The sequence below is a fragment of the Gopherus evgoodei genome, chromosome 8, assembly GCF_007399415.2.
Source record: "Gopherus evgoodei ecotype Sinaloan lineage chromosome 8, rGopEvg1_v1.p, whole genome shotgun sequence".
NCBI classification, from domain to species: Eukaryota; Metazoa; Chordata; order Testudines; family Testudinidae; genus Gopherus; species Gopherus evgoodei.
The window spans coordinates 7,509,596-7,537,136 of NC_044329.1; the positions used below are offsets into that span (position 1 = coordinate 7,509,596).

At 41.6% G+C, this 27,541-nt stretch overlaps 1 protein-coding gene and 1 long non-coding RNA gene across 5 annotated transcripts in view; one reads left to right on the forward strand and one right to left on the reverse strand.

The window, feature by feature from the left end:
• Positions 1–982: 982 nt before the first annotated feature.
• On the reverse strand, positions 983–17,488 carry LOC115656111. Its single transcript, XR_004001579.1, has 3 exons — positions 17,406–17,488; positions 12,496–12,500; positions 983–994 (listed from the first exon to the last, which is right to left on the reverse strand). It is a non-coding gene; the product is annotated as an uncharacterized LOC115656111 (long non-coding RNA).
• RNF130 (ring finger protein 130) overlaps positions 4,134–27,541 on the forward strand; it is an 88,116-nt gene continuing 64,708 nt past the window's right edge. The window contains exons 1-2 of one of the 4 annotated variants that reach the window (XM_030572414.1): positions 4,134–4,692; positions 21,290–21,484. In XM_030572414.1, coding sequence (XP_030428274.1) covers positions 4,290–4,692; positions 21,290–21,484 — 598 coding nt within the window. In that variant the 5' untranslated portion in view covers positions 4,134–4,289. The remainder of the gene's footprint in view (positions 4,693–21,289; positions 21,485–27,541) is intronic. The other 3 variants (XM_030572415.1, XM_030572412.1, XM_030572413.1) reach the window with 3 other exon arrangements.

Genomic DNA, 27,541 nt, shown 5'->3' on the forward strand with positions numbered 1-27,541 from the left:
GCCCCTACAAAGCCGTATAGGGGCCATTGAAGCAGGGATACAAATTAGCACAGCCTGGCAAGCTGCCCTAACTTGCACTGTGGGCCACCCCAGCCCCTCCTGCCACTGAACAGGGAAGGAGTAAACTGCCTCTCCTCCGTGTTGGGGCTGGTGCTTGCACCAGTGCCAAGATGAATCCAGCTGTTTACGAGGGCTGCTCTGGGAAAAGCAGTATTTCAACAGTAAAAGTGCTAGCTCTGAGTTTGCTTTAAACACCACAGAGCTGCTGGCCCATAAAATTAAACTGCCATCTGTATTCCAAGCGCAATGAGACAGGGTTCTGGAACATTACCTATGAAGGCATTATTGAAATATAAGCATTTGTCATTACCGTTGCCTTGTGGTCCCTCCCCGTCGTATACAGGATGAAAGGTTTGTAAAATGCTTAGAGGCCATTAGTGAAATCATTGTGGTCCTTCACCCAGCATTTCCCAAGCAGGAGAGGGGGAAAATATATGATGCGAAAGCAGAACATTCCACTGCTGCTTCAAAGACATTTCCTGCATTGTATTGACGTTTCTATAGAGCTTTTCATAAGCAGCATCTCAGAGGATTTTACAGGTCCTTTAGTGGGCCTCGTGGGTCAGTTTGTGCTCTCAGAGGCACACATCTGATTCCCACTACCTTTGTTGGAAATTACACGGACGTTTCCAAGGACTGAATTTAACCACCTAGTTACAAGTAAAAGAAAATACAGAACGTTCTTTCTCCTTGCTAGCTCACATGCATCTGTGACCAGGTGCATCACAACAGGTTAAGCTGCAACTGTTATAGAGTGGAGCAGTTTAACCACAATATTTAAGGTTAATCACTACCTTTATCTTGAGGCCTTCCACAGCTGTTGGTAAAGTCATCAGGGAGTGCATATCTCAAAAGAACATCAGCACAATTATTTGCTCAGGAATTCAGAAAGTATTCTCAACAAAGGCCCTGTGAAGGCTGAAATACTGGATTACTAGTTTTCCTTCCCATAAAGAAGTTTCTGATACTTTGCCTATGTAAGGCCTGGAAGGGTTCTTTTGGTGTTTTATTTTTGATTATTCCTGTGGCCATGCACAGACCCAGATTCTTGGAACTTCTATGATGTTATTTACCTGAAGAAATCTAATTATTCAAATCATGATATTACAGAATTCATAGGATTAACATTTTTTCATTTTACTACAGAAAACAAAGGCCAACTCATGCAGCAATGGCCAAATGTCCTGGCCAAATTCCACACCGGAGCCCATACCTACTTAAATTCTCTCTCTAGTTTCAATTGGCTAAATTATTTTTTACCTTCCCACATAACCCCTTCTTCCTCCCATGCACACAACACACATTTTTCCATTATAGACATGTGCTTTTAATCATGCTCACTGATCTGCTTGGTACTCAACAGAATTCTGGATCTTAGAGGTAAAAAAGCTAAAAGAATAATGGAGACCCTCTAGGCACAGTATTTGTCTTTGTCTAAATCCCTGAATCAGAAAACTGAGTTAGTGAGCCAAGTATTTCTTCAATATAATAACTGTAAAGTATCTAAAATGGCACAACCATTGTATTTAGGGCTCTTAATAGTCTATTGTGAATTCTAGTTTATGCCCTAGAGGCACTGACAGAGCTTCGGAGGAAGAATGGCAGCAGTTGTGTTTTGCAAATTCTTTTGTTAAGAAAATTGAGCCTCTCAAAGATCAGATGCTGTTTCAGATCAAAGTCTTGAGAGTCCAACCTGAGGGCATTGTTATGGCCTTCTGGTTTTCCTTTCAGTACATTTAAGGCAGAGATGGCAGTCTTGGAGACAGATGGGCCATATCCTGCTCATACACATCACACCATGAATCCTGACTAAGGGCTTGGCTACACTGGTGCTTTACAGCGCTGCAACTTTCACGCTCAGGGGTGTGAAAAAACACCCCCGAGCGCTGCAAGATCCAGCGCTATAAAGCGTCATTGGGTATGTCTACATCTAAAATTTTGCAGCGCTGGTTGTTACAGCTGTATTAGTACAGCTGTATAGGGCCAGCGCTGCAGAGTGGCCACACTTACAGCAACCAGCGCTGCAAGTGGTGTTAGATGTGGCCATACTGCAGCGCTGTTGGGCGGCTTCAAGGGGGGTTCGGGGAACGCGAGAGCAAACCGGGGAAGGAGACCAGCTTCGCCGCGGTTTGCTCTCGCGTTCCCCGAGCCCCCCTGCAAACCGCAGGGAAGGAGACCTGCTTGCACGGAGGTTCGGGGAACGCGAGAGCAAACCGGGGAAGGAGACCAGCTTTGCCGCGGTTTGCTCTCGCGTTCCCCGAACCCCCCTGCAAACCGCAGGGAAGGAGACCTGCTTGCACGGAGGTTCGGGGAACGCGAGAGCAAACCGGGGAAGGAGACCAGCTTTGCCGCGGTTTGCTCTCGCGTTCCCCGAACCACCCTGCAAACCGCAGGAAGGAGACCTGCTTGTTCGGGGAACGCGAGAGCAAACCGGGGAAGGAGACCAGCTTCGCCGCGGTTTGCTCTCGCGTTCCCCGAACCATCCTGCAAACCGCAGGGAAGGAGACCTGCTTGCACGGAGGTTCGGGGAACGCGAGAGCAAACCGGGGAAGGAGACCAGCTTTGCCGCGGTTTGCTCTCACGTTCCCCGAACCACCCTGCAAACCGCAGGGAAGGAGACCTGCTTGCTCGGGGTTCGGGGAACGCGAGAGCAAACCGGGGAAGGAGACCAGCTTGATTACCAGAGGCTTCCTCAGGTATGCTGGGATACCTGCTTATTCCACGGAGGTCAAGAAAAGCGCTGGTAAGTGTCTACACTTGATTACCAGCGCTGGATCACCAGCGCTGGATCCTCTACACCCGAGACAAAACGGGAGTACGGCCAGCGCTGCAAACAGGGAGTTGCAGCGCTGGTGATGCCCTGCAGATGTGTACACCTCCTAAGTTGCAGCGCTGTAACCCCCTCACCAGCGCTGCAACTTTGTGATGTAGACAAGCCCATTGTAATCAGTGCTGCAGTGCTGGGAGTGAGCTACACCCGTAGAGGATGTGGTTTATGTGCAGCGCTGGGAGAGCTCTGCACTGGCGCTCCAACCACACTCACACGTCAAAGCGCTGCCGCTTCAAGTGTAGCCATACCCTGACTCTGGTGAGTCACTGAAGTAACTGAGAGCAGAATCTGATCCTGTTGTATAGAGACCATCCCCATGTGGTCCCAACCAGAAGAGACCTATCTCTCTAGGGGTGAAGGGCAGTTCTCTCTCCAGATCTACTCTTTCCCAGGCCCACTGACGAAGAGACCCATTGCACCTCCCTCCCTTAGGCCTTGCTCAGCTTTGTCACCCCTGCTCCCCTGGGGCAGCCAGATCTGTGGGTTCAGTCCTTCCACCCCATCAGAAGGTGCAGCTCCTAGCATTCCCAGCTGGGAAGGAGCCACTGCAATCCCTCAGAGCTAGGATCCTAGTAGGAAACACCCCTTCTCCCCTGCTCCTCCACTCCCTCTCTCTTGAGTGTGGGTGCAGCAGACGGCTGCTAGCTCCACCCCTTTCCCTGACTAGCCCCACCCCACTTGGAGGCACCTCCCCTCAGTGTAATAGGCATCTCCTTTCTAGGTAGCCTCGCCCCGGGGTGGGTGTGACTCCCTGAAGGACCGCCCCCTCCCGTATTAACCCGCCCCCCAGTGGGTGTGACTCCCCAGAGCCCCGCTCCCCTCATGGCGATGGGGGGAGGTGGGGCTTAGTGCGCCTGCGCGGCAGGTGGGGACGTAGGGGCTGGTTGTTGTCGGGCTCGGTGCGCCGAGCGCGGACTCGGGCTTTGCCTGAGAAGCGGGGGGCGGGTCAGCGCCTCCTGGAGCCCCGGCCCGGGGTGGGGCCCGGAGCCGGACATGGCGCGGTAGCCGTCAGCGGGAGCGGCCGGGCGGACGGGGCAGCCCCCGCGGCACCGAGCGGATCCCCCCAGGGGTGGGGGGGCTGCGAGTCTGAGGGGGCTCCTGACGCGAGGGGGGAGGGGCTGCGAGCTCCCGACGGAGTCCGAAGCGCGCGGGGAGGAGAGCGGCCGCCCCGGGGGGCTCCCGCCGCGCGCCCAGCCCGGTGCCCCGCGGCTGGGGCCACTGGCTGCCGCCCGCGCTCCGTAGCAGCGGGCACAGAGCGGGGCTCTCCGCCCGGGGGGAGGGGGCGCCGCTTCGAGCCGCGCCAGCCCTGCGCTGACCCCCGAGGCCGGGCTGTGAGTCCAGTGTCGGGGGGGTTCGTCGGTAGCTCACTGGGGCCCCCTGCAGTGCCGCTGGCCCGTGGATGGACAGCCTGGGGCGCGAGGGCTTCCCTGCCGCCTCCCGTGCCGAGAGTCCGCGGGCCGGGGATAAACGCGCTGGGCTGGGGGAGGCGCCTTGGCCTGTGAAGACACTTGACATCTGTGCTGGCTCGACCTGGCTGAAGATGATGCTCGCGAAGCGGACTTGCCAGTGTTGGAAGCGTCTCTCTTCCTTGCCAGTCTTGGTCCTGGTTAACTGTTGTGTCTTGCTGGCGAGCGCGGATAACACCAGCCAGGCGTATTACACAGCCCTCATCAACGTGACTGTGCTGAACCCCGACCGAGTCAGCCCTACCTTACTCAGGATCGATCGTGGACGCTACGGGCAGGATTCCCCCAAAGTGGAGGTCAAAGGCCTGCTGCTGGCCCCAGTGCCTATCAACGGAGGTAGATATCCTTGACCACTTCCTTTCCTTTATGGTGAATGGAGGGGCTGTGCCTTGAAAGTGTCCCAGATCTTTTTATGGGTTTTGGATGGTATGCTTGATTATTGAGGAAGATTGTGTTGGGTAGCACACACAAAATAAACCCAGCTACGAACAAAATAAACTTGGCCGATGCTGTCTTGTGCTGTGGTGACTAGTAAACAATCTAATCTGATCTCAAGAGTAAATCATTCACTTGCTATCTGGTAACTGCTCTGTCAACAAGATATCTCTGTGTGTCAGGCTTGCAGATTTTCATTGTTATCTCTGGCAAAGAAGAGGAGGGAGGACTTTCCCTTGCTAGAATATTCATAATCTGTTTCTGAGTGTGTTAGTACTGAGCAATTGTACAGGGTTCAGCAAGTGTTAGTCATGTCGAGACTCATGCATTCTTTCTGAATTAATGGCAGTGTTTAGATATTAGGTATTTTTGATACATAACTTTGTTTAATGCACTATCTCCAATGTCAAAATTGCTAAACTGTCCCTTTTCAGAACTTCCATACTAGATATTTATCAGGAGAATTTGATGTGTCTAACTGCATGAAACTACTTGATAGCATAGTCAGTTATACATTTTACCTTATTTCTATGTATTTGCAGTTACAGGATGGTTGAAGTCACTAAGCTTGCATCCTGGTGTGTGTCAGACACGCACAATATGCTTGCATCTGATACAAGCAATACACCACATATGTGGCTCTGTAATTACGCCTTACCCAGATTTCCTCTCTTATTAATCTGTGCACTGTTTTTGTAACTAGTATGATATTAGCATTTTAAATAAAATGTGAATATAATAGCTTTAACTTTTTTGTTGGTTGCATTCTGATAAATAAAATGTGAGATTCTTCGAGAGATTATTAACCTATTCATGTTGTTCTTTTAATGATACTAATCTTGTCAGGGCTGGAATTAAAGCCATTAACTAGGAGTACTTAAGCAAGTCAAAATAGTAAAAATTTTAAATGGTATTTCTTGAATTAAATAATGTATCACGGGGTATGCAGGCTGCTACCTTTCTTGGATAATGAGCTTACTTGATGGATCATAGCTGGCTCCTAGCATGTCTTCTGGATGCTGTACTTCTGCAGAGAGAGAGGAGAATATAAAATAAATCAATCTTCTACTGCTTGTAATGTAAACCCAGAAACTAATATCTGGTATTTTGGGGTGGGAGGGGCAAAGTGTACATTTTTTAAAGAATTGAAAACATCTTTTGAATTGTCATAATTACCTGTCACAAATCCTAACATCACAATATTATGTTTTGATGTTGAAGGCCACTTATAGGATTTGCCTTGACTAGGCAAAAATATGAGTGGAATTTTTGTCTGTTTTTTGGGATATGGTAATATGTTAAAACTCTAGTGTAGTGTCAAGGCAAGTTGTATTTTAGCACATGCTTGCTGGTCTAGTTGAAGCCCTGAGCTTAACCAGAGTTTTTAGAAGTGTTACTTAGACCATGCTAGAATAACACATTCTGAAAAACACATTTTTTTTATCATAATCAAATAAAACCATAGAATGATTGTTCCCTAAGGGCACTTGGGAGGGATGGATTTGGAATTCAAATAAAGGCCCTCCAGTGGCAGTTGACCTTATTTTTTTTGAGTCTCTATTCTCTCCCACTTCCCCCCTCCTTCCTGACCCCCCGAAAACTTGACATGAAATGAAGATGCTGTCTTGGTGAAGTGGAAGGAGATGCAAAACAATGTCTTATAGATGATAGGTATCTCTTTAACATATATTGTTTTTAGTATATGAAAGAGTCTAACATCTGGATTTCCTTTACCGCAAAGTGCTGCATTTTTTATCAATAAGAATTATTGATGAAACAATCCTTAAGTTTATTTTAGCAGTCTTTTCCTTTCTATTCTGATAGTCATCTCCAAAGAGTTAGTGGAAGTATTTGTCAAAGGATGATGGTATTTTCACTGGAATAACAAGAGAAAAGCTAAATAAACCCTTAGCAAGTCCATAAACAGCCTTAAAAGTATAACACAACAAATAATTTCAGCTAGGCAACATGGTGAATCATGAAATTGCAGATCTGAATTATTGTGGTTTTGACATGCTGTAATCACTAATGTTTGATATGTCATCGCTTGCTGAACAAGTTCAGTTCTGTCCTTCAGCTTGTCAAGAGAAGCCTGTAAAGGTAGACCTAACTGTCTTCCACTCTTCCTTTAATCCCTTTTATGAAGTGCTTTGTACTGCTCTGTTTAAAACCTTGCATATTTTGCTTTATTTGTGCAAAGACAATTTTCCCACAGGTAAAAATAATAGTATCACACAATTCATTTAGTGTAGAGAATATTGAAATATTTATTTCACAAGCTATAACTAACATACTTGTTTGCACACTTATAAATAGTCTTAAGGGTTTTCTGTTGGTTGTATTGCTGTATTTGATAAGTGAGCCTTAATACCTTCCTGCTACTAGCAGTTGCCCTAATACCTTTATCATTGTCTGTTTAACTTGCTGCAAGAGTTTTAGAAGATAATAACTCTTAAACCAGAATAACTAGTGCAGTCCTTTGCTGTACATCGACTCTTTACCTGTCACTTAGGCTGAGCAGAAAAGACCTTGTATTGTGATATTATATATGCAGATTTACTGATAGTGAAGTTAGGGCTTGGTAGCAGCCCACTCAATCACTATCTTGCATGGAATTTTCGTGAACCTGGGTGCTCAGCATAATGACTCTGCTTATGCATATACTGAGAGCATCCATGTTTTGAGGACCTGAAATACCCTTCTTTGTGTGCAAATGTTACTTCAGTGCACTGTACTCTCGTTCATTGCATATAGAGAAGTAAATTACTTTCACACATTAGTGGCATTAGGACCAATCCTGAAGATGCTTAACTGCCATAATGGGACAACTCTTGGTACTAGGTAGTTTTCATGACGTGGCTCTTCGTTTGCTCAATATTTTTATATGCTATTAAAACAAATTTTTAAGATACTGTAGTCCCCTGCAATTATGTGGTGGTTTTCCCAGATGTTAAAGATGTGATTGCATCATGCTACAGTTTTTTTACACTTGTGCATTTTTCCCTTCTCTCCTGTCCACATATGTAGCTGAAATACTTCCGGTTTATTACTCTGTCCTGTTAGTATGCACATTAAGACAATTTGATTTCTCTATGCCTTGCTAAAACTTGTGTGAACTCAATATCAGGTTTCAAAAGCTGTATTCCACCCAAAGAAACTGTACTTGATTAGATGGTAATTCGCAAAAGTGATTCTGTGAATATAAATTGCTAGTGTAACTTGAATGGTATGGCTATGGCACAGTTACCCTAAAATGGAAATATAGCATAAATAAATGTATACCTTTTACAAGTATGATAATATAAAGGCTGAATAGCTCATCTATTCTTGTGTTCTCCACTTACATATGTTTTGGTTCCTTTTCTCATTACCCCAAAAACTATAGGTTTTTTTTTAATTATTCAAAACCAAGTACTTAATTTTTATCCTGAGAATATGTAATTTCTAAATATAGAGATGATCATAAAATAAGTACTAATGGGGAAACGACAGATTACTTTGACATCAGTACTGAATAATTATGATGAAAGAATTTTTTTATAGGTCTGTTACCAGCTTCTCTAGGACTATAGGTACAGTTGGTAGTTACCATTTTTAAAGATTATTCTGTCACTTTAAATGAGCAAAATTAACTCCTTATTTCAATATCGGTAAGACTCTGACAATATAGTTTTCTAAGGGATCTTTTTGTAATGATCCCAGTGATCATTACTGTGTTTAGAGTGGATTCTTATTGCTTGCTCTACCTTTGAAATTTTCTCTGGAAGATGTTTTTTAAAAAGGAACTAGTATTTTATGGAGTATATATTTTTTCCAAAGTGAAAAATCTTGAATTGGGAACTTGTAGTGATCAGTATTTAACCCATGATCACTTGTGTATGTGTACAATCCAGGGATTTAAAACAGACTTATAAAATCAACCAAGGTAATTAAACCATAGGAATTTGGCTATTGTAACTTGTTTTTCCCAGAGATGCTTAGCATCAGTGTTAGAAATGGTGTACTCCCATCCTGTAATTTCCTTGGCTTAATATGTGAACACCTTGAAACCTCTTGTTTTTCAGCCATTTTCTGTTGGAGGCAGATGGGTGAGACTTTTCTGAATACTTGTTCCTTCTTTGTGTGAAAAAGAAACTATTGAGCAAAATAAGGCATGTCCTTCTCTAGGGGCTGAATATGCTATTTTTGCAAATCCCAGTCAACCACATACTGTTGCATAGTACTGTTTTATTATTTTTTATTATGACAGCACCTATGGAGCCTGTTTGGGCTGCGCTATACTAGGAGTGTGCAAATAAAACATAATGCCTGCCCCAGATTATTCACAATCTTGAGATTTAGACAATATGTGACTGGTGACTAAACCAACAAACAGGAGCAGGGAGAGCATTGTGAGGAAAGGGTTGTGGCAGAGATGGGTGTGGATGCATATAGCCTATATCATGTCGGACAATAGGGATTAGGAGATATAGCTAGACTAAAACTGTACTGGGGTTTACAGTTGTAATTAAATTTTTCTATTGAGCCACCAAGAAAAAAAAACAGATTAATTCTCATTTCAAAGTGCCTTTCCTAATCAATTTAGTTAATTCCAAAACACTACCTTTTGTAGCTAAAATGCTCTTTTATATAAACTCTGATAGTTTTTTAAAACTGTTGACTATGTCAGATTTTGTACAAGCACTGCTTTTTAAAAGACTATCACACACATGACAGAACCAATACTGCCTCTTTAAAATAGGAGGAAGTAAGGTGACTGCTGCTTTTTTACCATTAATTCTTCCAGCTGGAGTTCTATCCTCTCAATTCTAATGCATAAGTCTTTTGCTGCACAAACCTGCATGTTTGAATGTTACTTAAATTAGACAACTTTTGGAAGAGCTGCCAGGCATTGATGGCCCCGTGGCACAGCTTGTTTTGAACTTGCTCATGTTAACAAATCCATATTTCTGTAGCCCTGCAAATAGCGGGTATCCGCGGAGGTCCACTTCCAGGGATGAGGATATCTGTAGGCCATTTATGAGGATACCAGCATGGATACGGTTCAAATTTTGTATCTATCACAGCCCTGCATGGAAAGAGTGGGTGAGCAGCTGTGAGGAACCGTGGCGTGGATCCTCCACCTGCCCTGGGCGGAGGGCCTGACGGGCAGGGACAGGAGCCAGGGGTTGCTCGAGTCCCACACCCAGGGCAGGTGGAGGGTCCGCCATGGCTCCCCCCAGCTGTCTGTCAGCTCCTACTGTAGCTGGGCTGCGGCTCTGAGCCACCCCCTTCCCCGGCCGGAGCTGGGTCAGGGAGAGCCGCACTAGGAGCTGTGGGGAACCTGAGTATCTCCACCTGCCCTGAGTGAGCGGGCTAAGGGACAGGGATGCTGGGCAGGGAGTCGGGGGGCAAAGGCTGTGGGCTGCTCGGGCACCGTGCCCAGGGCAAGTGGAGGGTCCATTGTGGCTCCCAACAGCTGCCAGCACATCTCTCCCCGACCGGCTGCAGAGGCGGGGGGTGCCTCAGTTTCAATCCAGCCCCCAGTGTAGAGCCCTTCAAATCCACGAATATACACATCCGCAGATAATTTCTGCAGATTAGATGTGGATACACATTTGTGTATCCATGCAGGACTCTACATATTTCTTCAAAGCAGATCCTTTTTCTTCTAGGTTGTTCAGTTTTCTACAGCTTTCATAAAAGTTCTTGCATTCCTAGTAGCAGCCCTCAGACAGCAAAAGACCCCTATCTCTCCCTGGACAACTTGTTAATGAGGGTCCCATTTACAGACAAAGCAACAATGGATACCCAGCATGCAACCTGGTTTCTGGAGTATTATGTCTTCATGTTGCATCTAAAGAGACAAATATTGATTGTGATTAAAAATTGAGACACCACCTACAGTATAAAGTGTTAGTGTCATAGGAGAGGCAAGGTAAGTTAAGGGCACTCACATGAGAAGTCTACAACTTCAGAGACCTCAGTCTCTGTCTCTCAAGAATGTCATGCATAGATATGCCAGTAAGGGCCTGAGTCTACATGAGGCTTCTTCAGAGGTTCTGTCTTTTCCATACACTCTGCTGTCTTGTTTAGTAATGAATCTCTCTCTCCCCAAACTGCTACCATGTTCATCTTCTGGTGATTGAAGGACAGACTTACAAAAGGATTCCTTGTACATGAGGAAGATGGAGCAGTCATAATGACCAGTGCCAATCTAGGAGAGTGGAGTACTCACTGAAGAACAAAGATCAGAGACCTGATCCCAGGAAGAGAAGAGGCACAATATAAACTGGCTAGAGGTCAGGGCCATCCAGTAAGGGTTCACAGCATAGATTCCTTCTGTGCATTTTCCATAGTCTTGTAATGACAGACCACATCTCTGTCATGGCCTATGTAGACAAAATGAAGTATTACCACATCTTCATCTTTCCAGAAAGACACAACTGTTGATGTCTTGGGCAGAGCAAACCTGTTACCAGTATGTGTCATACATAATAAGGGAAAGCTGAATACCACCACAGTGAGGCTGGGCACTGGGAAGAAAAACAAAGACCCACAACACCAAGGCAATGGACCTGTTAGCTTTTTCTTGCAACCACACAGTGTCTAGCTAGTGTCTAGCTTTTCCGGAGGAGGGTTCATGAACTTGGCCAGCAACCACTCCTCAAATGGTTAAGAGATTGGAAGGAGAACACACTTCCAGCACCACTACTTGTTGAGGAGAACTATTCAACATGGCAAGTAGATCTACCCATATTTCTACTACAAAGGGACCTGCCTGTTGTCACAAGGGCCAGTCTTGCACCGAGAGCTAGACAGGCTTGAACTAGCTGCCTGATGTGAGAAGAATTGACTGTAAGAGGATAATCTGATATGGTCATTGTGTTTGATCTCAAGGAAGACATCCAATATGGCTTATTTCATGATGTGGTCAAGCACTGGTTTAGGGATCTGTGACGCTCTGTACCCCAGAGCAACACCCTGGCACCTCCATATTCACCACTGTCAATATAATTGATATATTTTGTACAAAGTATGCCTTGTTAGGTATCATTTTAAGTCTTGATCTGTTTAATATACAATCCAACAGGATAGTAATGTGCTATCATTATATGTGAAGTTATGAAGTTTGCTCTGTGTGTGTTACTAAAATATGTTGTGACGTTGGAAACACCCACAACCAGTCTTTCAGATACAGAAATGGTGCAGCCAGACACTGATAATGGCCCATTAAGGGGAATCATTCACACGAGGAATAACCCAGGAACTGTATACAATGGAGACCTCTCAGAGAAAGCACATAGACAACTGCTTGACTCTTATCATAACAAAAGATCTTTCCAGCAAGCTGGAGGAACCTATAAAGGAGGGGAAGTGATATCATCATTTGGCCGTATTTCTTCTCCCCCCCCCCCCCTCCAAACTCAACGTCTGGAAACACGTCTGGAGGACAAACAGTGAACTGGGGAAGTGGTTCCAGGCTAGAAAGAAGAATCCCAGCCTGTGTATTAAGGAATTATACCATCAGGGTGAGACACTGTTTGATTTAAATCCTGTCTAGTTTATAGAACTCAGATTTACTTTTATTTCTTAGGTAGTCAACTTTGATCTGCATGCTTATTACTTATCACTTTAAATCTACATCTTTCTGTAGTTAATAAACCTATTTTTATATCTAAAATTGTGTTTTGCTTGAAGAGCTTGAGAAATCTGATCAAGAACAAAAACTGGTGCATGTCCATTGAGGGAGGGGCAGACTGGGCAGTAAACTTACATTGGTCAGGCTTCTGACCAGGGCAGGACAGTACAACTCTGAGGCCCTAAGCCGGGGAGCTGTGGGGAATCGGCTCGAGCCTCTGAATTGTTGGTTCATGAGTGGCTGGTGAAAGTATTCACGCAACTCAGCTGGGAGTGTCCTTGCGTGTGGATGGCTGTGTAAGTGCAGTACTTGGAGTGGTTTGCAGCTTGTTACAGCATCACAATGTGAGAGGGAGCCCAGGTTGGTGAGACAAAGGGCTCAGCAGTTCCCCAGTCCCAGATTGCACCTTAGGGATCCCATCATAGGATCAAGGCATCATTTCATCAGAATTAGCCAAGGTTAGGGGAACTTGAAGGTGCTGGCCATGTAATTGCCTTTTCACACATTTCTAATTCTGTAACCAGGACATTGAAATGTTGTCTGATCTTCCTTTTGAGAGGAGCTGTACTGTGACCTTGTGTGCATGTAAAAGTGTACATAATTGTAATATATCTGCTTTTAACTGGGTTCACATTGCTAATAAAAGACCATTATAACCGATGTAGACCTTAGACAATGAAAAGGAATATTTCTTATCTGTACTTACTGGAAAAGTCCTTTTGTACATATAGTAAGTTCAGACTGGCCATTCCTTGGTAGAGTATTTTCTGTTGTGAACTGGGATCAGAATTGATCTTTATGTTGAAGGAAGTTTTGTTTTTATTATGTTCTGCATAAGGAGACAGAAGTGCCCATAGTTACTTTCTTGAATTAAGTGTAATTTCCTTAATGAGGTAGTGAAGATTCTTATTTTTGGCTATGGAAATTGCTTATGGATAGTGATGCACCCCTTTGTGCCAGTGGCTGATGATCACTTCAGTCAATAGACTTGTTATATGCAGATTAATTGAAACAGAAGTTGAGATGTTTTGTGGCTAAACATTAGATCCCACTAGTTATTAAATGGTAGTTTGCTAAATTGGCTGTGCTATAATCTGTGAGAAGAATGTCCAAACTGCATCACCCAACAAGTTCACAGTACAGCAGAAAATGTAGGGAAGGGGATTTGGGCCAAATACTGACTGTGCCAGTCCTAAGATGGATCTATATGCTTGTAACAGATCACTTTGAGTTAGCCCACATAATTGCACTTGCATCTATAGTGAAAAGTACAAAAATAGCTTTCTGTTTATTGATACATTTTCTACAATAATGAAATGACATAAATGACTTCTGATCAGATCTCTTCATATGTAAGTGATTTGTATTAGCAATCATTTAAATTACTCTTAAATTGCTTTTCATTATGTCATGGAGACCATCCAGCTGATATATTCAAGTCCTAGGCTTGTGAAAAATATTGTACATTCCAAAGGCATCTGAATAATGAGCATAGATGACGGATGATAATGGACAACTATTGACAGTTAAACTTGCTGACTTAGTTCGGTTATCTGTCCCTTACAGTGCTGATTGATATGCTCAGTACTGGTGTATAGTAGATATTTTATAAATTCTATAAGGAGGAGTGATTCACTGTTAGACTTAGATCCTCTGGAGTGTATTAAAAAACATATTAAAACAAAAAACCCACTAAAAAGTACTGACTTTCCATTAGTGTTCCCTGTACACTGTGCAGTTGTCAGCAATAACAGACTTTATGGAACTTATGCTACGTACATAGGATGGTGAATTTAAAGATGTTATAATGAGTAGTGGTACTGTATCTCAAACAAGGATATACCTATAATAAAATTCTATTATTCTCATTTCTTAAATTTTTCAGACCCTGTCTTCTCATGATCAGTTTGAATACTATTCCTTAATATGTTTTGACTGCTACAGGAGACTGTGCACCTTAGTATAGTTTTTTTAATTTTTACCACTTGTAGTTTCTGGTTTTGGTCATTAAGTGTTTCCTACAGGATTGCTGTGCTACATTTTGTCCCCCTCCTCTTCTGTATTTTGGATATTCTTGTACCTCTAAGTTTCATGACTTCAAAATTAATTTTTTGCTAGAGATTATAACTTGTCTAATATTTGTAGGATATATATTGTCTAGGGCATAAGTAGTGTTTAAATAAATCAAGTTTCTGGTTAAACTACAAGTGGAATTTTTCTGCTGGTTTTAGGTCTTTTTCTTCAGGCTCCCTTTAATAGAGAATTTGGCTATAATCTTCCCACAGTTGCTTAGTAGGGGTTGGTAAAGGCTTTCACTCAGTCTACTGTCCTTACCAACACAGCTGGATCTGATGTGGATGATTATATCCTCTCTACTTGATCAGAGCTTTTGTCAGATTTATTACAACTGACATGCCTGAAGTACAGTCTCAGATATCTGACTTAGATGTTTCCAATATTGGCCAAAAAAACTTTTTTCAGGCTTGTTGCCTCTTCTGTAGGAAGGCCACCTAACTGAATCAGTAAGTTGCAGCAGTTTATTCCAAGCTTCTAGCGAGAAATGCTACAACAGCTTTTTGTAGTACTTAGTTGTCCCTCACATGGACTGCTGCATTTATTGTGCTGTCATACCTTAGGTTCTCAGTTCTGGGAACTTTTGTATTTTTCCCCCTGCTTCTCCAGATTTCTGTGTTGCTGAAGTACAAAGTCTAGAATAAAGCAACAAAGAGTCCTGTGGCACCTTATAGGCTAACAGATGTATTGGAGCATGAGCTTTCGTGGGTGAATACCCGCTTCGTCAGATGCATGGGACAGATCCAGACTAACACGGCTAGCACCCCTCTGATACATAAAGTCTAGAATGTCTCAGAAGCACTGGTTTGCACAATTGGGTTTCTGCTTCTAACGTGCTCTTTCTTTTTGGAAAAAGTAGAGCTATCTAGATTTCTTAAGGACACTGCATCAAGACCACGTAATATTGTTTGACATTAAATAAATCAGTACTGCCTTTTAGATGAATTCAAGACTTTGCTTATAGTTTGGCTCACTTGTGAATGAACACACAGCTGCCTGCCATTTCCTATTCATTGTGAAAATCGGGAAAAATCTAGAAAGAATCTTTTTGTTCTGTATGTGAATAGCAAACTGTTGTCTTTCACTGCTAGTGATCATAGCTAAACATAGTTTAAAAATCATAAGTGATACAAACATACTGAGACTACTGCATAATTTCCTTTTTATGAAACTGGGATATTTCTTAACTCCACCATAATGTCAGACCTTTTATTATTCTAGTTACTCCATTATTCTAGTTACTCCATTTTTAGCTCTTAATTTGTTTTATTTTGCCTTAAGTGCTCGAAGGCATCGGACCACTCTCTAAATTAGAGAGCTACTTTGAAAAGTAAAATTTTTTTATGTTGTATACGTGAAGTCATGACCTGTTAAGGGTCAGATTTTTGTCATGGATATTTTCAGTAAAAATCACGGACAGGTCATGGCAAAAAACAAAAATTCACGGAAGCCTGTGACCTGTTCATGATTTTTACTAAAACTATCCCTGGCAAAATGGAGAGGGGATAGGGTCCAGCATCCACAGTGGCTGGGAGCTTTGGGGTCCCCTCACTCCCCGCAGTGGCAGGGAGCTCTGGGGTCCCTGCCACGGCTGAGCTGCCGTGAGGGGTACCTCCCCTTTAGCTGGCCTGCCACAAGGGGTCCGCCTGCTGCAACTGGGCGACTGCAGGGAGCCCCATGTCAAGTGGGAGCTCCAGGGGATCTCCGCCATCTGCCACAGCTGGGCTGCTGCGGGGAGGGGTTTGCCACCTGCCGCGGCTGGGATGCTGCGGGGAGTCCTGCTGACCATAGCTAAGTGGGAGCTCTGGGGTCCCCCTGCTGCTAGGAGATGGTTGGGGTCTGCCAGCAGTGTCTGAGAGCTGCGGGGCTGCCTGCTGACAACTCCAGCCCCAGGGCAGAAAATGTCAGAGGTCTCCGGAACTCACGGATTCTGTGACTTCAGTGACCTCCATGAAATAATCGAACCTTATCTATTAAGCATACTAACAAACATACCTTTACTAGACTAGTACACTTGCATTTCTTACTGTAAAAAGACTTTGTGGTAGTTACAATGGATGATACATTTTTATGCTGCATCCCATTAAAACTTTCTGCAGCTGGAAGAGGATGATGATGGAAATGTGCACTAACCTTTGCTCTTATTTGAACATGTCATCAATATGACTAAATCTGTGTCCATTTCAGTTTTCATTCTGATTTGAGACCAAACATTACTGCATACTCCAGGTTTCCTTTTGCTCTTTAGGAAGTTTAACAAAGATAACCTTATCATTTAATATGAGTTAGTCATTCTAATTCTTTCAGTGTAGTACTTTAAAACAAAACTAAAATTTTGGGGGAATATTTTCTCTCGAGTCCCAGTAGTTCCTCTCATAGAATATCAGGGTTGGAAGGGACCTCAGGAGGTCATCTAGTCCAACCCCTTGCTCAAAGCAGGACCAATTCCCAACTAAATCATCCCAGCCAGGGCTTTGTCAAGCCTGACCTTAAAAACCTCCAAGGAAGGAGATTCCACCACCTCCCTAGGTAACCCATTCCAGTACTTCACCACTTTCTGAGTGAAAAAGTTTTTCCTAATATCCAACCTAAGCCTCCCCCACTGCAACTTGAGACCATTACTCCTTGTTCTGTCATCAGGTACCACTGAGAACAGTCTAGATCCCTCCTCTTTGGAACCCCCTTTCAGGTAGTTGAAAGCAGCTATCAAATCCCCCCTCATTCTTCTCTTCATAAAGCTTAGTCAGAAGCATCTAGTGTGTGAGAGAGATCCTTTTCTTTCTCTCTTACATAGCTCCGGTACTGGCAATAGATCCTGCATGAGTTACTCCTAGGGGAATTATGCACCAAAAAATATAAATTCTGCGCACAATATTTTAAAATAAATACCTGTCAACAAATTTGTAACAATAAAGACAACACAGATTCAGGAAATATTTTTTGACAAATAGATTCCTTATTAGGCATATTGATACAGAACTTTGAGTGATAATTCATTTAAACCAGGGGTTCTCAACCTTTTTCCTTCTGGAAACCCCCCCATGCTATAAAAACTCCGTGGCCCACCTGTGCCACAACTAGTTTTCTGCATGTGAAAGCTAGGGCCGGCGCTAAGGGTAGCAAGCAGGGCGATTGCCCGGGGGCCCACACCACGAGGGCACACCGCAAAGCTAAATTGCTAATATGTTGGCTGAATTTCCTTTCTGAATATTCTATAATTACTGAGGGAATAACAAAATACAGTGATCCCATCAAACCATTAATAAAGCGACATACAAATCAAATTTTATGACTTTTTTTTTCTTATCCTTATCTGAACAAAAGATAAAACTAGCCCTGAAGTGGTAACTAACAACAGATAGTATTTTCTATTGCTGTAGGCACTAGTTCTATTCCATTATAAAATAGTTTAAGGTTATAATACCTTTTTTTTATTATTTTTTGCTAAATTTGAGTGATATGTGAAGGGATAGTGATTTGACTTAATGTAAAAGATGTATGGCTACAATTTTCACACAGTTTCAAAATTCTGGAATGAGAGTCTAACTATAAAATTTCTTGTAGTAAGAAGACTTTTAGGCTTCCATTCTAGTTTCAGTGGGCCTGGCAGCACTGGGTGATCTTCACATCCTAGATAGTATAGTATCTAGTTACAATGGAATGCATTAAAAATGGAGCAATTGTCAAACTTTCTTACCTCATCTGTTTAATGTTAATCTTCTGATGTCTTTGTTTCCTGTCATAATTACTTTGTCTTGCCTCTTGCATATTGCCCATCTTTGCTCCCAATACTTCTTAGTCTTGATAATGATTGCAATGAAAAAAGTAATCTCATAATCTGATTAAACTATTATCCCAGGATAAAATTTGCATGCATTTGCTTTTAGAAGAAAATGCAAACTTAATAATATTGGATATAACTATTGCAGCTCAAAGCAGAAGCTAAGTTAAAAATAGGAAATTAGAGATAGTAAAATATCCTGTGAGTTCTCATTGTTAAGCCAAGGAGTTTGTGTGAAATTCTGGTTTTACACTGAGCTTCATCTTTGGATGTATGTATGCTATGCCACAGTTATTGGAATCTGATTTTGCTGAAGAAAAATATATATGCCTTTGGCCCTGGGAATTTGGATGTTTTTTTGCCCTGCTTATGATATTCTGTGTTTTTTCCAGTTCATAGACTACTGCTCTGAACAAGTGGGAAGTATTTATTAAATAGTAAACAGCTTTATCTAAATGTAGATAGTCAAGGTTGGTATGTCCAAAGCTTGACATACTTTTTTGTCCCTTTTGCAGAGTGCAATGTAATTTGAGGGATTTTTAAAACAAATACATGTGCTACTTCTGCTTTTGTAACTGGTTTGTTGTACTTTAAATAAAAACACACACAATACACAAAGTACTCTTATGACTATCATAACCTGATACAGTATCAGTGCTCCTAAAATACTTTTTTGTGACTCAGTGCCAGTGATTAATGGTTACCATAAATCTTAAAATAGAGGGGTTGTCTGTCAATGTAATGGAAGAAAACACCTGATTTTAAAGCAAGAGATTCCAGTTTCACACTTCTAGATTTCAGAGTTTTGTTGTATACAGAGTTCAGAAAAGAAATGAAAATCAGATTTAAGAATTCAGGTAAATAGCTTTTATAACAATGCCTGAAGTATTCTAATCTAACCTTGCAGAACCACCATGAAGATGCATATAACTTACTTAGCTAATTCTTACAATGTTGATGGGAAAACTTAATTTCCTGTCAAATTACTTGTCCCAGGCAAGTGATCAAACACTTTTTTTTTTTTTTTTGTAAAGATGTCCCTAATACAGGCTCGTCCACCCAAATGAAAGGAGGATGGATGGTAATCTTTAAAATTTCAGAAGAGATCTTTTAACCATTTGAAAGCCCCATTTGTCACATTCTCCTGCTCCTGGATAGAGTCACTTCACTGCATGTTAAACAATGGGGACCTTTGTCTGGCTTGTTGAAGGTTGTATTGCCCCTTAAATGGCAGCTAGAGTGTTACCTGCTGTGTGGAGACAACTTCATACCAGGTCAGCGTGGGGACGCTAGGTTACCAGAAGAGAAGAGAACTGTTTATGCCCACGTCTATGCAGTAAAAGCCTTCTTTTTCTCACCTGGACCAGGCTAAGCAGTGCCCACTTTCCCACTCACCGAAGTAATTGAAATGCCAGATTTCATCATGATCAGCTGTGAGCATTATGCTAGTCTCCCCTTTTCTTGGGGGTTAGGAAGGATCTTTTCCCTTACCATCAGATTGACCAAGACAAGGTGGATTTGCTTGCCTTCCCCATAGCAGGCTGAGGGCTTAATGGGGGACAAAGAACAAAAAGGACAGGAGTTAGACTGTGATTATGTACGCTTGAGATGGATGTCCAATACAAGTGCTTCATAGGGAATGGATATGGTGATCAGATAAAATGGATTGGGAAAGCAGCTCCCTGGGTATGTGTAGATGAGTATGGAATTACCTGCACTGAACAATTTTATCTGCCAGATTCTACTAGTCATGTAGAAATAAAGTTTCAGCATAATTAAAGCATATCCAGTGTCTGCTGTCCTTCCAGCATAGCCGGACAATGCTTATAAAGGCCTTCTGTTCGGATTCTTTGTTACATGTAGTAGGCTAGATGGTAGTGTAGTAAATATCACAAATAGACTTGTCCAGAAAATGCAGGTTGCCATGGAGAAGCACATTTTATTACCCTTTTAAAGGGCACAAAGTTATAGCATACTTGACTTAATTTTTTTTTATTAAGTGCTATCTGAAAGCTTTCGGAAGCCTTACTGCGTTTAAACAAAACCACTGTTTAAACCTTATTGGTAGCTAGTGATGTTTTTACTTTTTGGCAGTTGAAGGGCATAACATTGACTCTTTTTTAAATACTATAAATTGTTACCACTTTGCTCTCTTGTAAGTTACAATTTAATAATGCTACAGTTTCTTGAATGAAACAAGCATTAGTTTCTCTAAGAAGTAAGTTTCCAGCCATGTGCAAACAGAGCCATTTTTCACTGGTGTCAGCTGTTGTACCACAAATGATGTATTGTACCTTGTTTTTTGTCCCTTTTGTATGGTGGGTTGGTTTCTCAGTGTCCCAGGAGAAATTGTATGACACTTGCACTTTAACTATAGGCTGAGTGAGGGGTACTACAGGAAGGCTCTGACAGAGGTCTTGAAATTAAGTATAACTGATTTTTTTATTCTGACAGTATATTAATTCTTTAGTAGAAACCTGTTAACATGGTTAATTAGTTGCACCACAATGTTCTTAAGATAGACCAGTGACAATTATTAACACTAGTATGTACTTGACTGAACTGGTTTAAAATCTTGTTTTCACATCCTCCTTTGTTTAGCCATACTTCACACTGGAATGATATTTATAACTGCATTAAAAGGGAGAAAACCCTATGTGGCTGAGAAATAGATGCTTGGTAATGCCTATGGCACGTAAACCATATTTTAATGTTGTTTTTCCCCCTGAGTAAGTATTGATTCAAATATTAATTCATTGTGGAGTTACAAATATCATTGTGGTCATTAAATTAATTCTCAGACATATATATTCACAGCTCCTAATGAGTATGAGGTTTTAAAACTATTTTTGAAGGGGACTTTCCCTTTAAGCATGCAACTTGTTTTAGGCTTTGGTAGCCAGAGAGTAATAACTATCAAGTATAAGACAACTGAATTCTTTGGCAAATGTTTCTTTTTGTTTTCCTTCTAACTTTTTTGCCAGTTTGAACAAATCCCTGATGTATAAATTTCTCCTTTTTAGTGGTGGATCGTCTGGGCTGTGATCCTCGAACACGTTTCCATGTTCCTCCGAATACTAAGCAGTGGATTGCCTTGCTGCAACGAGGAAACTGTACATTTAGAGAGAAAATATTGCGAGCAGCTTCACATAATGCCACAGCTGTGGTCATTTACAACAATATATCCAGTGAGGAACCTGTCACTATGACTCATCAAGGTAAATAGTATGAAGTCTGTTTCTCTTTTGTCCGCTTTGCCCTCTGGATATTTTTCTGCCATATAAACTATTTTTAAAGCACTGTTGACCAGGCTTTGGAACTGTGCTCCGGCTTCGCTCCAGCTCCAGGCAAAAACCTGCAGCTCCATTGCTCTGGAGCTGCTCTGCGCTCCAGCTCTGGGCTCCGCTCCAAAGCCCTGTTGTTGACATAGATAGTATACAACTACTTCTTAAGTGTTTGTACCCTTGGTTCTTTGCAAATATGAGCAAGTACACAATATAGTGAAATACAATGAATACATCTGGAACTTTTTTTTTTTTAAACCTCCAGAGGAATACTCTTATCCACTGAGTAACTTCTTTTCTTTCCCTTTTTTGGGATCTTAGAGCTATCACTTTTGTTTCAAATCTTAGAGCTATTGCTTATTGGAGAGGCAGAAAACAAAACAGTGTATAACAGTGAAGAGCTGTAACTTTATACGAAACATCTGAGAGTGAAGAATTTTTATAGTAATGGGACTTATAGTGGAGTTTTGAAGGCTGGGGGTGTGCCCCTGTTTTTTGTTTTTTTGGCACAAGCATTCCTAGGTTGGTGTTGGGACCCCATACCACCATGAGATCATGCATATGGCCCACAGAAGCACTTCATCCTGGGCAGCTTCTGTTTTCCTTGCTGTGCTTCCCTGGCAAAACAGAATACACTGCTACCTGGTAAGCAATAGGAAGAAGACCCACTGATCCATATTAACATGTGGAATTGGGACAACATTGGCGAAATAGATACTGCACATCAAAAAGACAAGGTTCGGGTCAAAATAAAACGCATAGGTTTATTCATGCTGTATATCTCAGGTTGTCAGCATTGTTTGTGTAGCTATGTAACTTTATTAAAATACACCTCTGCCTCGATATAACGCTGTCCTCAGGGGCCAAAAAATCTTACTGCATTATAGGTGAAACTGTATTACATCAAACTTGCCTTGATCCACCGGAGTGCGCAGCCCCGCCCCTCCAGAGCGCTGCTTTACCTCATTATATCCAAATTTGTCTTATATTGGGTTGTGTTATATCAGGGTAGAGGTGTATTGTCCCATGTCCCATAGGGGTGCCACTTCAGATTTTGGGATGAGGAGGTAACTTCCAACCAGGGGTTGAATCACTTGGATTTTTTGAAAGAGAAAATGTCTATTTTGGAGCATTTGTTTTGATTAGTTCCTGTATTTTTAACAGTACATGTAGATTTATTACAACAAAATTAACAACATAGGGCAATAGGCAACTTTTAAAGCTAAGCTAAAACCTTTGCATGCAAACCCAATACCAAATAAAACCTAATTTTCAAGTCTCTAAAGCAAAGTTCAGAACACCCAAGAGAAATACAGTAAAATATTACTGATCCCACAGCCTTGATGTATAAATCTTTTAGCCTTTACACAAGTGGCAGTGCAGGCATACAGTATGATACATTACTATTACGAAGCAAACTTGGACAAATTGGTAAGGAGTACAAAAGAGTAGCACAGCCGTGTAGGGGCAAAATCAGAAAGACTAAGGCATAAAATGAGTTAAGTGTATCAGGGAACATAAAAGGTGGTAAGAAGGTCTTTAATACATTAAGAACAAGAGACAGACAAAGGAAGTATAGGTCCTCTACTTAGCAGGGAAGGAGAGCTAATAACTGGTGACATGAAGAAGGCCGTGGTGTTTAATGCCTATTTTGTTTCAGGTTCACTAGAAAGGTTAATGGTGACTAGATACTCAACTCAATTAATAGTAATAACAAGGGGGAAGGAATGCAAGGCAAAATAGGGAAAGAACAGATTTAAAGACTATTTAGATGTATGCACTTCAGCAGGACCTGATGAAATTCATTCTAGGGTACTTAAAGAACTAATTGAAGCAATCTTGCAACTGTTAGCCCTTTTTTTTGAGAACTCATTGAAGTTGGGTAAGGTCTCAAAGGACTGGAAAAGGGCAAACACAGTACCTATAGTTAAAAAGGGGAACAAAGAAAACCCAGGGAACAGTAGTCCGGTCAGCTTAACTTCAATACCTGGAAAGATAGTGGAACAGATTGTTAAACAATCAGTTTGTAAGCACTTAGAGGAAATAGGGTTATAAGGAATATCCAGTATGGATTTGCAAAAACAAATCATGTCAAACCAATCTAATTTACTACTTTGACAGGATTACTGGCCTACTGGATTTGCAGGGAAGGAACCAGTAGATGTAAGATATCAAAAGCAGTACTAAAAAATCAAGATGATTCTTGGGGTACCAAGTACTGTGAATCACGTCATTACCCCCTGCCTTCGTCATGAGGGAGTCTTGCCTATGCCTTGTTGGATGTCAGCTCCTTTACACCACCAGCCTTTCTCAGGCTCTCGCTCGGACTCTCTCCTCTAGGGGAGGCCAGCCCTGTTTTCATCTTGCAGGCTAACAATAGATGCGCCCCTCTCCCTAAGTCCTTTGAAGTGTTCCACTGAGATATCCAGCCCGTTAATTGGCAACGTACAGAAATTCCAGATCCTCTGCCCCTGGAGGAGCAGTGTGCCCCAGTTTTACTAGTTTACCTTAAACCACCACTCCTGTAAACCAGTGGTTCTCAGCAAGGGGTACGCAGAGGTCTTCCAGGGGGGTACATCAACTCATCTAGATATTTGCTTAGTTTTACCACAGGGTACATAAAATGCACTGGTGAAGTCAGTACAAACTAAAATTTCATACAGGCAATGACTTGTTTATGCTGCTCTGTATACTGAAATGCATGTACAGTATAAAATAAATCATCAGAATATAAATTATGTGGTAAAAATGAGAGAGTAAGCAATTTTTCAGTATAGTGCTGCAACACATCTGTATTTTTGACACTTTTGTAAGCAAATAGTTTTTAAGTGAGATGTACCTTGGAGATATGCAAGACAAATCAGACTCCTGAAAGGGGTGCTGTAGTTTGGAAAGATTGAGAACCACTGCTGTAAATCACACAGCACTGGTAAGCCCTTATAATAAAACAAAAGTAGATTTATTTAAGAAAGACTAAAGATTTAACTAGAAATGAGAGTGGTGGCAACAATGGTACAATACAAAACAAAATAAAATCATAAAATGCAAAACGCTGTCTACACTTAATAGTTACTTTCCCTATCTAATAAAGTACATCCCCTTCCCCTGCCCCATGGTCTGGCAGTTGCAGAACTGGCTGGCTTCACAAGAACCAGGATCTAGTTTTTCATGAGATCACAGTGTTCCTCCAGGTGTCTCCTGAGTGAAAGGATCCACAGGACCTCACTCCTCTGTTACATTGAAAATCATTTGATTCTATGCACTGGCAGAGTGAACCCCTGTCTTGTTGTAATGGTGTTTTTTGTTGTGGTTTTTTGTTTTTTTTTAACCATTAAGTTCAGTTGTTTGAAGTTGCTACTCATGGCTCTCCACTGAAAGTCTTAGTATTGCACAAAACGATACAACTGAGCCTTGCATTGTGTCACATCCCCTGGTGACTACTTTCTACTCCAAGTCCATAAAGCATACTTTCAATATAAATAGATTATTCCTTAAATATTACCCATGCATACAGCTTGAAACATTTATAAATCTTGAAAAGTTATGAGCTTTCTGTAGATATTTTACATGTTACTCCTTATAGCTAAATATCCTGTAAGATGTGTTTGGTGTAGTGAATTCTTTGCAAAGGAGCATATGTGTCATGGGGCAGCTCATTTGACCTAAATGGTACCCCTGATTCTCCAACTAGGCCCACAGACCAGTATCTTTCTAACTCATAATGGCAACTCTGAGTCCAGTTTGCCCTGTAGCCTCAATTGTTACCTTCTCCCTATCAACTCTTTCCAAAGAAAAGCCTTGACAAATATGTATAAAGAGACTAAATATGTAGGTCTAATAGCATGTACTGAAAATAGCCACATCCAGTCACTGAAACAAATTCCACAGCAGCCAGGGGACCCGTTGCATTTCCCACCTCAGAGTATCTCAGCTACTGTGGTATCTTGTGAGGAGAGGTAGTTTCTTGGGTACTTGGGAACCAAACCATTTGAGGCTTAGATACACAAATCTTGCACATAAAAACAGAGTCCATAAAGATTTACCTTGAATGTTTTGGTGCTTTTTGAAGGGTACCTATCCCCTTGTGGATTTCAGCAAACAATCCTCCCTTAGGTCAGTTTTTTTTGGCATGGTGAAAAATATTTCATCCAACTCATTCTTTCTTTCCATTTCATAGTTGAATATAGATTTAAACGTTTGAAATCTATGGAAATGCATGTATATGCACTTTCTCAATATACTTCTCCAACAAAGTACAAATCTTTTTTGATGGCCAGATATCAATTGTCACTCTCCAATCAATATTTTCTTCATATTAAATTAAAACAATTGACATCTTTTACAGCAAAAGCTGTTTGATTTTATATGCTCTGGTAGTATATTAAGTCTCTGACGTTCAGGTTTTAATGCTACACTGTCTCCCAGAGCCAACTAGCGAAAGAGGTATTGACCTCAGTGAGCTTGTATCCACTAACGAAAAACTGCTAAGCTTAGTTACAATAGGTGTTTTTGTTGTCTCTTCCATATCTATATCCCTCTGGTAATATGTTTTTATATATATATCTCCACATATCCTGGTAAATGACCTCTCTTGGGTAAATGAAGGACATCTTTCCCAGAGCAGTTTATATTAGAAAGGTTGGGACATTACTGGCAGGAAGGCAGCTTTATCAGTGGTTTTGCTTGCTGCTTTTATTCAAGCAGAACAAATAATATCTAATGCACAGAGAGAATATGTGGCAGGGGAAAATATTTAGTAGCTGTCTCTTTATAGTCAGTAATGGGAATAGGAAGGAAATGCAGGTAGAATAAAAGTAGTGTTAATATTATTATTTTTAAATGTGCTTGTGTTGTAGAAACTTAAATTTAAGTGTTACTAAATCACTGATTTATTCTCAAGTTCAGGTAAATCTTGAATTTTTTTTGTAATTTTAAATCTATGTAGAAGTGCTGTAATCTTAAATTTGAGATTAGCACAGCTTCTGTCCTTTTCATCTACTTTATCGTCTTCGCCTTGTTAGTTGGGAAGTTGGCTCTTCGTCTTGACAGGAACTCTTGAAGACCAAGTGTTTCTTCCAAGCTGACATCGACATTATTCATGTCGTCCTTCAGCAACTTGAAGCACGTTTTTCTGGGTCTCTGTCATGGTCTCTGTCCTGTGACTACTAGATCTTGTACTCTGACCACCACCTCCTACATATCATTGTCTCATATGACCCAGCCATCTCAGTTGATGCTCCCTCAGCTTTTTCATGATGAGGGCTACCTGCAGCATGGCTCTTACTGTTTTGCGTCTTAAAATAAAATTTATTTAAATGAGAACTAAAGCACCAAAATAAAATTACTAAATTCCATTGATTACTGATTCATTGTTGCCAAAGTTACGGAAATTTTTTCCTTAAGTCTTAACACTAAATCTAGCATTACATCTTTACATCCAATGTAGACTTTGGATTAAGCCTTTAAAGAAATCAGAACAAGCTCACTGCTTCATTGCACCCTTGGATAAGTAATGCCTTCCTTCTTGAGAGAGAGAATATCCATTCAGTGATATACGATTGACTCTTTTCATTATGCTTTTAGAATTAAGACTGTAGCTTTTTAGAGGATGAATCTTACACCCCACCCCATCCCTCCCAAACCAGGAAAGTGTAAATTACAGATAAAGGGGAAAATATATAAAAATCAGATTCTGTTCTCTGATAAAAGAATGATGGCTGATGGAGGAAAATTCATGTTTGTTTTGAAATGTGCTCAGAGAAGATGGGTGTGTTCTTGGTTACTGGTTCAAAGGCAAAACGGGCAGTGGATGACAATGACTTCAGGTCACTAATGGCTGTTGAGGGATCTCAGTCAAGTTCAGAGGTGACAGGTCTCTAAAGTTCATGCTGCCACTGTAGTTGCCATGGTAATGCTTGTTGGCAGGCACTTGGACATCAAGAAGGGGAATGGATATAGAAGGAGAACTATCCTCTCTCCAAAAAAGTGGTG